This window comes from Macrobrachium rosenbergii, chromosome 13 (assembly GCF_040412425.1).
Source record: "Macrobrachium rosenbergii isolate ZJJX-2024 chromosome 13, ASM4041242v1, whole genome shotgun sequence".
In the NCBI taxonomy this organism is placed as follows: domain Eukaryota; kingdom Metazoa; phylum Arthropoda; class Malacostraca; order Decapoda; family Palaemonidae; genus Macrobrachium; species Macrobrachium rosenbergii.
Genome location: NC_089753.1, coordinates 16,951,151 through 16,966,974, shown reverse-complemented (window position 1 = coordinate 16,966,974; position 15,824 = coordinate 16,951,151). Strand labels below are relative to the sequence as shown.

Below are 15,824 nucleotides of genomic sequence, written 5' to 3'. Positions count from 1 at the left end.
TTAACACAAATATTTAATTAAAGCAATTCCTGCCTTTTCTAATAACATTTTGCTCATCTCTGAACATTTCATCAATTACTTTCTCCAGCCTATTGAGAATCATTATAATGAATATCTTCACTACATAAAAAAATTACTGTAAGTGCAAACAATGATAAATCTACACTGCAAAACATAATTATAATCGCCAATCAAAAAAAATGACTTTACCTTAGAAGAGCTCACATCCACTAACATGATAAACTAGAGCGGACCAGGAAACCAGAAACCGAAACTTGTGAGCGATACATTGTGCAGACACGACGAAGCAGGAGATAAGTCGAGAGAGAACACAGTCATATCGAGTGACAAAATCCGTGTTGCAGGCAAAAACCGGGAGTCAGCAGCTGGCCCTGATATACGGGGCACAACACAGCAAAGTACTGGTGTAGGGATGAGATGTTGCGCCGAAACCGCACTGACGGACGACAGTGGATGCGTTGAATACTGACGACCGCGAGACAGATTAGACGACACGTGCGTCGTACATTAAGAACGTACAGATATGTCTATATGGATCCACGGTCGACAACTATACCCCAAAATGACAGGTGGGGAAGGGTTCATGGAAAAATGGTGTCGTAGAGGAACAAGGTAACAGGCTCGTTACATGACTTGTACCTTACAACATCAACTGATAATTCTTCGATACAGAGCAGGTGCTAGATTTTAAATGACTTATTAAATGATGGCAGGAGATTACACACAATGCTGGAACACTTTACTCTCTTTCTCTCTACTGGGCTGTCACAGTTAACTAGTAAAGTGGTACTTCGCTTTACAAGAGTGTCGGTTTTCATAAACGAATCGGAACAAAGATTAGTACTCATTCACTCACGTCTGAGCAAATATAAGCAGATTGAGAGGGAAAGCAATAATATATTTCTGATTTCAACCAGTGTTGCTAGACAGAAAGCGCGAGACCGAGACAGCATTAATTGTTTGGTATAAACTGGTATCACCAAAGAGACAGACAGACTAAAAAAAACATTAAATGTCAGGTATAAACCTCTGTCACCAGAGAGAGAGAGAGAGAGAGAGAGAGAGAGAGAGAGAGAGAGAGAGAGAGATGCAAAAAGCGATAGTATAATATTCTGAGTTCAGATTTGTAAAGCAACATGTAGTATGGCAATTTTGAAAGGAAATAATGACTCACATTAAAGGGAAAGAGAACTGGTGAAACTTTAGGAACCACATTAAAAAAATTATGTCGAGTGAAAAATGATACAACTTAAGTGCTAGGGGCTACAAAGTAAGTAGGCATTTAAAATAACATCGTTAGGTCGAACCACAGTCCCTAACCTACACCAGGCTTAATGGAAACAAGAATGAAAAAAGATATTCTTCACCATAAATTAAAAGGAAAAATTTGGGTTTAACTCTGACGTAAAAGGAATAACATTGGGCTTAACCTAGAATTATAGGCAATTAGTAAGTGGAAGGCAAAAAGTGAAGCTTAATACAAAATGTTATACTGAATAAGTGGTGTGTTAAGGTACATGACTAAAAGTAGGGCCTCATTAAGAAGCAAATGTAAAAACTGGGGCTTATCCCAGAGTTAAATAGAAAAAATGGGGGTTTCACCTGAAGCACCAGCTTAAGCGCGGCACTTATCCCAGAAATGATAAGGGAAAAAATGGCCTTAAATCCACAGTAGAAATAAAATGGGCAAAACAACGCTTAATCAAATTATAAAAGATTTAAACGTGTACGTTAACTCAGAAACATATGAGATAATAGAGGGTTTAACCCAGGGTTAATCCCCCTCAATTTACCTTTTATTTCTTTATTAGGCCCCGCTTTACCTTTAACTTCTACGTTAAGGTTCGTTTTTTCCCTTTCGGGTTACTCCTTATCTTTATCCTTTTATTTCAAGTTTATACCTTTTACCTGTGGACTGAGCCCAACTTTTAACCTTTTACTTTTAAGTTAGGACGAAAGTACAGAGTTACCCCGAGAAGTAATGAAAAAGGAGCTTAACCATCAAGTAAAAGGTTCAGTCGGGGCTTAAATCAAGAAATAAAAGTTAAAAGGTGGTGTTTTAAGCATATGAAAAATAAAGAAAAAGGGACTTATCCTCAAAGGAAAAGGCTGAAACTATCGTTTCACCTAGAAAAAAAGTTGCTTAAAACACACACACACACACACACACACACACACACACACACACACATATATATATATATATATATATATATATATATATATATATATATATATATATATATATATATATATATATATATATATATAATGAGAAAAGTGGGATTTATCCCGGGGGTAAAATTTTTTTTTGGCTTAATGCTGAAGATGAAGACGAAAAAAAAAGAGGTTTATCCAAAAAGTTTGAGACAAACCGGAATTATAAAAGAAGAAATATTAGAGGCCACAACATAGCATGAATAATGTGGGAGTAAAAATGAGAAAATCCTAAAAGCTGACAATGAACGCAGACAAGATCCTTTCGTCAAGAACAACATCCTTGTATAACGTAAAGTAGAAACAACATACAGATAATTATGAATTTTAATGATCAAAATATTTCAACCTGTCATGATTCAGTTCATTAATTATCTTGTATTTACTGGTAGTAATGGCAAGCCTGGGTAAACATACGCATATTCAAAAGAGGTTCTTTTCGCTTGAATTCTAATAACAGTAAAAAATAAAATATTTATAAGAAGGTATTATTTCATGTACCAGATTAAATACAAAAGCATTCGGGACTCTCTTCATTTGACTAATAGAGACATTTCTGATTTAGCAAATGTCAGTGTACAACATCGTACAGTCCATTAGAAAAACAGAGGGATCGACGAGAATACTAATGAAAAGTATGATTTTAATTACGAGTTTTCAGCTGAAGGGAACAGTTTCCGTTTCCTTGTAGGTGCTGGAGATAGGTGATATAATGAGCCTAATCAGTAACTATGATTAAAAAAAAAGAAAACTGAGTTGGGGAGAGAGAGAGAGAGAGAGAGAGAGAGAGAGAGAGAGAGAGAGAGAGAGAGAGAGAGAGAGAGAGAGAGTACTCACCTGAGGAATGGAATTGAAGAAGACGTTTGTGGCGAGCGGCGATATACTCCGGACCATCATATCCTCTTCTTCCTTCTTCCCCATCTTCTTCCTCCTCCCCCAAATCCTCATCCTCCTCATCATCAACATCACCCTCCACCTCTTCTTCTTCTTCTTCATCATCTCTCTCCTCTTCTTCTTCTTCTTCCTCCCTATCATCGAACTCTTCCTGTTCCTGTCCGTCTGCCCTTCTAAAGTCTGCCTCTTCCAGCTCTTCGGAGAGGCGCGTGGGCTTGGCCTGCTTCCTACGGGACATGCGTTGTCGTGTCCCTGGGACACCCCGAGTAAGGGCTGCCTCGGTCGTCGTCACCGCAGATGTCCAGCAGCGACTCCCATAGGAGTTACCTCACGGCAGGGGGTGACTCGGTCGTGTTCTCGCAGGTTTCTTTCAGCCGCCGATGAGGAATGAGAATAAGAGAGAAGGTGTGGGTGGAAGAGTGCCGCCCTTCAAGTTGTGGGTGGGTGGCTGGCACTGGGGTGGGGGAACTCAGGACGATCCACGAGCCGCTCTGTACAGGAACAATAAATCATAATTATTTATGACAGGTATTAGATGAAGCGAGATGGGGGTGGCTGGTGGAAGGTGCTTCTCAGGTGAGGCGGGGCAAGGGCGGGGTTGATAGGTGGACGGGGGCGGGCGAAGGGCGGGGCTAATACCTTTAACCTACACCACCCGCTTCAACAACAACCACCACCACTTACACGCACCTCACCTGAGTTAGTAGTCCTTCTCCCACTCCATAATCCACCCATCCAACCCCCAGTCACAAACATACAGTACAAATGCACCCATACACAGACGAAACACACGGGCCTGCAGTACTAGCCTCGTTCACAAGTCCGCACAGAGAAGACTTGGCAGAATACACACGTCACTTAGTTCCTCTATCTGCCCCGGGATAAATCATCTGTGCTCGAGGAACACCAAGCCAAGGGCGCCTGTAGCAGGCAGGCAATCTAACGAAGGCAGGTAACGTGAGAGTTACTTTATTACCTTTCCACCAGATTCATCGGGTAAGGACAATCGGATAACGTAATAAATAAAAAAGAATGACGTACCAACACCATCCACAAGTAAAAGAAAAAATCTTGATGACATCCAAAAATCGACCGACAGAATGAAACCCCTACACCCATAAGGGATACACCCAAACCCGGCAAACCCACCCATTCACCCACCCATCTCAATTATGGGGAGAATAATTCAGTACTCCACGCTGACTATATTACCATTCTAAACTTTATGGCTTTAGAATTTGCATTTTCCATTTCGCCTCTTACTAACGCAAACAGAAAAGTAAACAACCTCGACATTAGCATACTCTTGCATACATTTCACTAATCTACAACACGTAAGCACCCACTTAACACACATTATGTATATTAACACGGGCACGCACAAACACACACACACACACACACACACACACACACACACACACACACACGCACACACACTCCAAACCTCGGCGTATCCGGCATAAGGGGGCACCGCATGAAGCTACGGGAACGTTATTTTACGAACGTTCAAGGGCCGGAATGACTCGTTGTGTTTTAATTATTTACACAGTTACAACCCTTCATCTGAGTAACCAGATGAGTGGAAACATATGGGTGTATGGGGAGGGGGGATGAGAAGTGGGCAGTGGGGGAGGAGGGGATGGGATAGGGTTACCTAGACAGGACAGCTGACCTACGCTGAAGAATCACTTGTAAAACTGATGATGACTTTGGTGTTTTCATGAATATACCCAGTATCTGGAAAGTGCCTTTTTTCTTATCTATCTACGAACAATATGTCAAATATGTAATTATATTTTATCAGCTTTGAGATGATCTCCCTAGCACGGGGTGGGTCCAGAGAGAAACGCAAGATAATGGTCACTGTCATATCCATACTTTAAATCCTACAAGGAAGAGAAGCCCCTTGTGCTGAAAACGTCCACACACACACACACACACACACACACACACACACACACACACATATATATATATATATGTATAAGTATATATATAATATATATATGCACACATACACTCATTACATACACACATACATATATATACATATATATATGTATGTTTAATTTAATGTGTGTGGTTGTGTAGAGACAAGAATATCCAATATCTACAGATGAAAAATTTAATAAAACTTCAGGAAAAATTAACAGTTTCTTGATATAGGGCCTAGAGTGTTGACTGGCTTTTCATATAAAGTCTTTCACACGATGAAAATTACGAAAAAGAAAATCATGCCCTTCAATATCAAGCTCACACTTCAGTGCCTCTCATCATTACAGCATTGTTTATAAGGAAAATATAAACAGGTCCTGTTTGGTTCATTTCATAATTAACATTCTAACCTCTAACCTCTTCTTTCACTAACAAGCAGCAGAAACAGTAACTGGAAGTCTTCGCTACAGAATGTTAAAAGAGAACAAATGGAAGAGAAGGATGTTTGTACAAAAATATTGAGATGTGCGCCGCAAACGCTCCCAAGTACAAAAGGGTTAAAAAAGGAGAAGCTAAGTCCTTGAAAGCTGACAGGTAAACAAGGTGTCTGACAAACATTAGAATAACAAAGACAATGAATGCCTGCCATGTGGTGGTTCTGAAGAACTGAATGGATAAAATGTATTTGCTCTGCAGTGTCTGCAACTGCATAGTGAAACGTCGGCTGGACGTATGACTATATATCATTTTCTTAAAGGTGTATATATACCTTCAGCAATCTTTTCGTCTGGACAAGGGTGGCATGGTGATACAAATAAAAAACACGTGACAAATTATCTATTTTCTGCATTAAAATAACCGAATAAATCACTGTACGATAAATGGCGAATGGTATTAGATGTGGAAAGTTTGCTCACAAGAAAACTCAGGTGTTCATACCTAAATACACTTATGCATAAGCACATATACATAAAAAATACACATAAATGAGTGCATTTGAAATATAGGGCTCATAAACATAGCTTGGAAATTTACTAGCAGGTACTGAAAAATAACCTTAAAACTTACAGTTTACCGCTTTACATAAAACAGAACTACACTAAATTTAGATATAAAAACTTATGATACAAGGTCCAGGTTATTTCCACAGTCTAAAAAATAAAGGCAACAATGTGTTAAAGATTAGCAGGTACTTCTAAGAGAGGTTTTCAAATGAGTACAGCCACTATAGTTGTCATGGAAAACATTAGTTAGATAACAAGCAATCATCAAAAACACTTTTGTTAGAAGGGCCAAAGAAATTGAAGTTGATGCACAGAGTCAATAAAAATAAAAGGAATAATATTAACGTGAATATATTAAAATTCGAGGCATTCTATAGTTAACAGTTACCTCAAAGACATATTAAAGGCAAATAACATTCCATGAGTAAACAATATCTTGCAAAGTAACAATAAAGATTGTTGCTGTTGTGGCCAGATACAGTGAACATTTCAGAAATAGCAAAAGACAACTTGACACAGTTATATAAGAACAACATAAAGAAAATATAAGTTTTTATTACTTTCATATTAAGGTGAGACATGACATTATTCACATCAACTCATTGTCTTCCAGTAATGAAAGTGTCAAGCATTAGCCTGTAGTAATAGAGGGTTGTCAACTGTCATTACTTATGTGATTGTTTATCTGGCCTTACAATAGTAATGCTCCAGTGTCTGGTAAGTTCCATCCCGCCAAAGCGCTGATATGAACCACTTTTAGGCGGTTAATGGAAGATGTTGCTCGTTTGTATTAAATTAAACAGATTTCTATTACAATGAAACAAAATTCATTACGAAAAAAGATATTTGTTAACGAAGGCTATTTTTACCAAATTACAAACAGAAAACTATGTAATTCAACATTTCTTTTCTATAAACTAAAGCATTAATGAACAAATTAGAGCTACAATGGCCTCAAGCCAATCAAATAAATATTCACAATGCAACTATTTAAGGAAAACCGACCCGATGATAACCAAATTAAACAATCAGAAGAAAAAATTAGCAATCTGAATCACTGACGATAAAATATACAAATGAATAAAAAAAAACTCAGCAATCAACATCTTTTTTCCTAAACACCAAAGCGAGAATAAAACGACACTGCAATTTATTCAATTTAATAAAATACAATACTATGTCACAACTTCAGCAAAACTGACCCGCTGACAAAAAATAGACAACGTCTGAAGGAAAGCTCAGCCACCAGACACTATAAAAAAAATCTTAGCAGTTAGAACTTTCTTTGCTACAAACCAAAGCATTATACCAGCGTTCCCACACGGACAAATAATTGGACCTTATGTCGTCACCGAGCGAAATAAAAGAGAGCATAATGAACGCCGGGGTTATTCGGGGAAAGAGAAAATCGCGAGATAGCATATTAGCAGTAATTGTGTCTAACAATACCCCCTGATTTAACGACGAATTCTACTCTGGCTGTCACAACAGAACAGTAAGGAGCAGTCATACATCCAAGTTATTGCGTTTTGTGACAGCGTACAGTAAAATATTTCTTGCGATAAAATGGGACGTATGACTTACATGTCAACTTAAACTAGGGCTTGCACAATGAGGATAGTATTTTCATCAAATTTCTCAACATGAAAAATGTGAAACAAATTATTTTATTTAAAACGACAGCACAATGAAAACCTTGTTATCTGGGAAAAATTGAGTTGGAATGACAAAAATAAAAGCTACAATATCAAAGACAACATGAACATAATAATTACGTCCGCTTGTGTATCACTGTTTAGTGCACAGCCCTCTCAACTAGAAACATAAACACTGTAAATTATTTAATTAAAATAATAAACAAACTGCTAACTCCAAAAAATTAGGAATAAATTAAATATTTTGGTAAAATGAAATTAAATACTGATATAAATAGGTATGTCTACTACTACACCGCTGGTTATCAAGTAAATGCTTATAATTTAACCAAGCAGGATACGTCTGAATCATGCTTATCTATTAACGAATGCCTCTGGTCGTCGCTAAAAACTTGGTACACGACTAGAATTCCAAGACAAATGAATGGTCCCAGGGCATGTGTTGTTTACAGTTGTACAGAAGACGAAAGTATTACTGGAATAATGAAATAAAATCTATGAAAGTAAAGCGTCAGAACGACGGTATTTTGGGGGAGTATCAGTGAGTATTGATAAAATTCATAGCCCATCCCAATAAACGCAACATGAGTAAACTTACTGGCAGGGATTTGATTTCGAATCCCCACTTCCATCTGGTACCACCAAAATGCAGTCAACTCAGATCTTAAGAATTTTAGAATGGCATCTAGTACAGGAACCCACCTAAAGCAACTCATCTCCTGTAGTTAGGAAGCTGCTCACCCAGAATCTGTGTATGGATTCGTTACTCAACCGAATATGTGAGAACAGCCGGGAGGCCTGGATATTGCAGGAGGTGGAACTCTAGCACATTCAGCCCAGAGTGGGCCTCCTTGATAATGAGTCAAAATTCCTTGCAAGCCTGTAATTTCCCGGTCAGGTTAGGTTAGGAGTATCCTATATGCAAGGTTAAGATTGGGTCCAAAGAGGATGAAGCCTAATCGCCTGGTAGGAACAGACTAGGCATTCCTATCATCAAAGGCACATCCGAAGGTAGAATGCGGTACTCTAGGTTACATTTGGTTAGGGATGGTTAGTTTGGGATGTAATCCAGTAATGAACTTTTTTTTTTTCTTGATGGTGATGGGGCTAATGAGTTAACATAACCTTGAAGATGGAATTGAAGACCAGAAGTATAGGAATCAAACAAAAAACCATCAGGAAAACATATCAAGGCTTGCAGCAATAGCTGTTACGTTGCAAGTACTAGGAATCTGGGAATGTACCATAAGTAGGCATCTTAGATCCCGATATGTGGCATCAACGGATTTCATGATAGATCTTGGACTGTAATTAGAAATTACGGAGTCTTTAAAACAGGATTGACAGTATGGACAGGCTCCTGTATCTTTCCAACCTCCCTAAAAAAAGTTGGAACAAAAGCAAAAGGTGGAGGCAGGCTATCCTCTTAACAAGAAAATGTTAATGGAGTTAGTGAATGCACATGAGGGGAAAGAATTTATGGCCTTTCTCAGCTTAAAAAACACAAGTGGCCATCAACACAACAGGCGAGTCAGTACATTCTCCACCTTATGTACTGTATCCCACTTCTTCACCATGCAAAGCTTCTTATAACTTATCTCTCTTAAATGGTGACTACTACTAATACATGATTCCCGTTTACCTTGTTTGCCCTTGTTTCCTGACCCGAGTCAAAAGGTGGTCATCTTCAGCCTCCTGAACTTAAGAACTATGGAGTTTGCTGTATATTCTACTGTGCCATAGAAACCATCCTCAACGTCGTCATCACCAACATCATCACAGACTCCATTGCTGCACAAAGCAAAGGGCCTCTATGAAATTCTGCCACCAGTGTTATCCTGCGCTTTCACTTCCACAAATCTCCAATCATCCCCAGCCTCCTGTCTCATAGTTCTTATCCGAGTAGGCCTGAGAGTCTTCCAACTCTTCTACGGCCAGATGAGCAGAGCAGACACATGAGGATGAGATTATGACGAAGGGGAGACGGAGATGGCTTGAACATGTGCCGAAGTCAGATAATTAAAATTCCAATGGGAGAAATGATTGAAAATTTGTAAAATGAAACAAAACTTAGGGGAATCTGAAAAATGCTACATCATTTCCTTAACTGAAATTACTAGCCATTTAAAAAAAACTGTCATTACCACGTTAGCAATATCAACACCAACAACATGAACAACAACCACAACAGCAACAAAGCTACTACTACTAATTGCAATAGCAGTAGCAATAGCAGCAGCGTTACCATAACAATGCTAAAGGACAAACCGACAACTGAACGAAATCCTTCTCAGTATCCAACGAAATGATCATCCCAATCACCCATAGGCACACATCCGGGACCCACCCACTTCAAAAGAGGCAATGACTTTTCGTTTCTGGATGAGAGAATGAAAACGGCCGTTACCCAATCTCGTTCAGATCTATCACTCAGATAAAAAGCTGACGGAGAAGTAAAGGATTCAAGTATATATTTTACAGTATTCCGTGGACGTCGTACTTCTAGATATGCGGTTATGTTTATCGTAACACCCGTAAAGTACTGCTAATGATATCAAGCATGATAATTGATTGCAATACTCCGCTTCTTGCTACTTGATGCTATTTCAGGTTGGTAATCGTAACGACAATGTAATATTTCCTTAAATATTACAAGTTTAATGTTATTTATTGTGGCTATCGTAAATATTTACATTAAAAAATAATTGATCTACAATTTTTTTTTCTGTGGAAGGGCGGCTCCAGAAGGAGCTAAGGCCGATTTTCAACGACGATTTCGGACGTGGTCGCTATATTACACACTGCCTCATAAACAGAGGAAGGATTCGTGCCACTGGCCTCTGATCACACACCCAGTTACTAACCAGACTCCTTTTTACTCATCTTTGGCGACTGGACGACCAGTGTTGCACAAAAGATGATCCGCTTCAAATATGGCTCCAGAAATACCCCAGTTCTTTCAGCGTAATCTGGATGTTGATAACAGATCTGTATCGAACTTTGAAACTTGAAAAAACCACGAATTGCAGAACAAATATATTCAAAACCACATATGGTTTGGGAGCGTCATGCTCCCTCTCCAGTGTGGAGAAATTAAAGCCCAAGTACTTTAATTGGGTTTTAATGCCTCCACGCTGAAGAGGGTGCATGACGCTTCCAAACTGTATCTGGTTTTGAATATATTTGTTTTTCAATTCGTGTCTTTTTTTAAGTAATCTTTATGTCTTGAGAAAATGTGAAATGAACTTTGTGGTGGAGCAAGAACACTGGAAAAATTGCACAGGATCCCTGTATAAGTGGAGTAGAATTTAATTTGAGGTGACAAGGAACAAGACCCTCCACTATTAGAAAAAGGCAACACTACTGGAGGTAAAAAAAAAAAAAAAAAAAAAAACAATGTACTGTGGACATCGAATAAAGCTACAAACAGACTCAACTGGAGAAGCAAAATAATTTAACTGAAAGTGGAAAATAATTAAATCTACTTGAGGTGCAAAATGACATACGGAGTAACTACAAATGGGGTGCAAAGTAAATAGGTACTAACGAAAAGTGTCTGTTGGTTAAATATACAAGTTTAAAGCAACTTGTGATCATCAGTTAAGAATAGCGTCCCTGAAGCCCTAAAGTTCCGTGAGAATGATACATTGTATAAATGGCAGGATAGTCAGTTGCCAGGCTTACAATGATTAGGATACCATATGTGAACTGCCAAAATCCACTTAGCGCATACCTCCGCCAACATAAAACGCCAATGAGCACATATTTTTATAGACCAGAAAAGGATGGTTGCCGGACCCATAAGCAATCGTGAAGATTAACAATAGACATCATCTCCTGCCAGACTTTCTTGAAGAAAAAATTATTACATTTGGTTACCAAATCTATGATAATTGGCCTAAGGGTTTTATTTCTTAACTTTTATTTCTTAACCACGGAACGTTTGAAACAATCCTTCCCCAACAACGCCGCTCCTTCCCACAAGTTACATTTCCATCTCTCCCAAAATCTAATCACTCGTTACAAGTCACCAGATCCACCTTTGATAAAATTTTCGTAAAGATTCATGCAAAACTTATTGAGTAATTCTGCTAACATGTAAAAAAAACATAAACATAAGTTATTCGGCGAAGATAATGGGAAGATAAAAAAAAGAGAAGAGTAATACATAGAGTAAACATAGGTGAAAATAACTGACATACGAAGATAAGACATGCTGCCTTTAGTGTATCCCACATTTGTCGACGCTGAATACCAGGGAACCTAATGAAGAGAAAATGTTGATGACACTACCAGATTCCAACCCGCTGCATTGCACTGATCACGGGAAAAATTCCCCCATACCTCAAATTCACGCTCTGTTTGCTCGAAGCTCTCACGCTGCTATTTACGGTCATGCTGGCGCTTCAGAGACACCTCCATATCAACCCATTCCTACACGTCCAGAGAAAAAGCATTTACAGGAAAAAGAAAAGAGAGAAAAAAATTGTTCTATAGAAGGCCAATGAACCATTAACAGCGGTAATTTCATCTCCCAAGACCAGTTCACTCACTCACTCTTGGCTTCTCATTCTGATCCCCCTTGAAACTTGTAAAGCTCACAGCGACTGTTGCAAGTCTTAGGGCCTGTTCTCATGGCTAACCACAATATTACTAAAGCTATTGTTAGTCAACGAATGATCCCTATATTCCACAAATTAATACTACTAACAACAAATATAATAATCATTACAATAATAATAACAATAATAATAATAATAACATACAGCAAACTCTATTCTATACACTCACTCCGTATAAAAGAGTTGACCTCAGGAGTAGCCTCCCTGACATAAATGAAACCAAGCACTACTGGAACTTACAGCAAACACTAGCGGTCTGGTGAAAGCAGCAATGGATAATCAAAGTATGTAATAATTACAATCAAATGTAATAATTACAACGAACACGGTTCGCCCAAGTCTGTTACCCAGAACCAACACAGGAATAGACTGTACATTCATTGCACCACTTCCCTACAGTGGACTGTACAACTTTGTGACAACTCAAAGTAGCAGGTCAGTTTTGCCATTCTCTCCTTCCCACTCCTCATTCTCATCCAAAATCCATCTCTCTCAATGAAACAGGCAAGCAACTCCAATTCTCTGCTCATTATTATCAAATTTAGCTTTCCAAATGTTTGAAAGAAAAGAATCTCACTGTCCTGAACTCGATAAGCGAGAGAATCAGATGAATAACAAAATTCAGTAGCTACAGTGATGCTTAATGACGTTTTGTTGATGTAATAAGTGCAGCATTTAAACAGTAAAATAAAACACGACGATGATAATGATTCAGTATTCAGAAAGAAACATAAAATTTACAATCATGATAAACAAGTCAGTATATAAAATTCTCACATACAAACCTAAAAACTGCAGAATCTTACGATAGTGATTTATACTTAGTTTGCAACATGTAAACACAGCCCAGTGGTCAAAGTCGACTGTTTATCTTTTTTTCTAAACCAAAGGCCCAGATCAGAATGACGGCCGTGGCAAAAGCACTTATCAACTATAATTCCACTTGGATATAGTTCATTTCCAATATATAGTGAATTGAATATTCTACGATGTTTGTGGCATAATATTTGTGAAATATTACACATACAGGCGTTTGTAAATATATATTTTATATATATATATATATATATATATATATATATATATATATATATATATATATATATATATATACATATACATACATACATATCTACCTATATTTATATATATATATATATATATATATATATATATATATATATATATAATAAACATACATATATATACATACATATATAACTTTATATATATATATACAAATATATACCTGTAAATAAATACATATTTCTAACATATAAATATGTGTATATATATATATATATTTATATATATATATAATTTATATATATATATATATATATATATATATATATATATAAATATTTATATATACATATATATACCTGTAAGTAAATATATATTTCTAACATATAAATATGTGTATATATATATATATATATATATATATATATATATATATATATATATATAAAATATAAGAAAAAAGAAAAATAAACCCAACTGAAAGTGAAAAACAAACATACGATGCGCCGTAACACACTTAATCACTCTGAGAACTTGAGCAATTGCACTTGCTTTATAAGGTAAGAGATTCTCAGCACTCAGAGAAGTAACTCAGTGGAGCTAATATAAGTAGAAACATTTCGTGACTGACCAGTTTACAAAAAGCATCACTGTTTGCAATATATATTCATAAATTTATATGTAATAAGAGACAAAACTGACGAAGAATTATTTTGCCAAGAAAATAAGTGAAGCAAATTAACACAGAGATGCGAGCCTCCGACTCAGGATTCAGAAATGAAACCAGTTTACTGATAAATGAAAAGTTAAAAAAAAAAAAAAAAAGATATGTTGATAAAATGTGGCCTGAATATAAAAAAATATGCAGAAACAAATGACAGAGATAAAAAATATTACGATAGAAAGTCATTAAATAAAAAGAGAAATAGCTCCTTGAGAGAGAGAGAGAGAGAGAGAGAGAGAGAGAGAGAGAGAGAGAGAGAGAGAGAGAGAGAGAGAGAGAGAGAGAGAGAGGGCCGAGCAAATCTCCTTCAACAGCAACATCAAGGATGAGGCGGCATACAAGAGATGACAAAGCGAACTTTCTCCATGACTTCATTTCTCAACAGCTTTTTATGCATAATTTCTATTCTTTCCTCACTTTCATAGTTCGCTACATATATTTTCAATTATAAATCTCCGCTAGGTTTTTTTTAGTTGTGAAGTGACTGGCACAAGAATAATAAAAGTGAAATTCACGTCTCATAAATAGAAGCCCAAAGTTTTTAGAGCATGAACGTACTTTATGTAGACGCACGTGAACCTTCTTATGCATAAGTAGGAAACGCACTAAATATATATATATATATATATATATATATATATATATATATATATATATATATACATATATATGTATTATCTATTTAAATTTTGTCATCACATGGGACAGATAGAATTCACGCAGAATGTAAGATCAGTAATCTATAATTGCCTATATATAAACAAAGACATTCTGTATAGATATAAGTAAACATACATCAGCAATGAAGAGATTTCATACACAAACTAAAACATGTTAACTTTAAATTTCCCGCCCATCATTTACCCGCGTAAGTGCAAACTTATAATCATAAATTAAACAAATGGCATTAATGAAAGTTTTCATAAAAGAGCTCTCTCATGTAACCTAGATTAGTTAAGGTTTGGAGGATAATCACAGCCTAACTAGAAAGGGTTCTGTAATTAAATTATTCGTCATGTTAACGTCCAACTATGTATATAATATATGGTTTAAAAATTAACAATGTTTTTAATGGAACGTTGACATATGGTTTAAACAAGAATGGGAAGATAGATAATACTAATGAAAAACACACTGCAAGCGACAAGCAGTCAAAGTACGCCAGATTTTTATAAAACTGAAAAATATAACAAATTTTTCTTTAAAATCACCCACAATCAAGCGGAAAACTACTACATGACTCAGAATTAATATAATTTTGTTATGAAATGTATACTACAAATAAAGTAAAAGAAACTCCCTTTCGCCTTGACATGAAATTTGTACGATTCAAAATTAATCAAAATATAACCCCAGGAGTTAGAACTGTCAATAGAATTAGATAGAAAGCTGAAATTTGTCTACATCAGTTAAAAAAGTATCATAAAAAATTAGAAACAGAGGAGTCACAAATTCCACATGAAAGTGAACGTAATAAATTCCGAGACTTCCACATGGGGTGACTTTGACGTTGGAAATGCAAGATATCCTCGTTGACATATTTCCCTTTCCCTAAACACACCCGTTGAGCTGTCATGCATTATGAAAACAGTCTAGCTGAGGAAAGTATGCAGTCTTCATGGTAATTCCTATACGATGAAGCCTAATTTAATGCCTACATCTATTTTGAAAATGACAAGTATCCGCGCGTGCTTCTTTTTAATAAGGTAACATAATATACCTT

The 15,824-nt window shown here is 36.6% G+C and overlaps 1 protein-coding gene across 4 annotated transcripts in view; it reads right to left on the bottom strand.

Moving 5' to 3' along the window:
• LOC136844930 (homeotic protein spalt-major-like) overlaps nt 1-15,824 on the bottom strand; it is a 630,208-nt gene that overhangs the window by 588,796 nt on the left and 25,588 nt on the right. For all 4 annotated transcript variants that reach the window (XM_067114281.1, XM_067114280.1, XM_067114282.1 and 1 more), the window contains exon 2: nt 3,076-3,623. In XM_067114281.1, coding sequence (XP_066970382.1) covers nt 3,076-3,370 — 295 coding nt within the window. In that variant the 5' untranslated portion in view covers nt 3,371-3,623. The remainder of the gene's footprint in view (nt 1-3,075; nt 3,624-15,824) is intronic.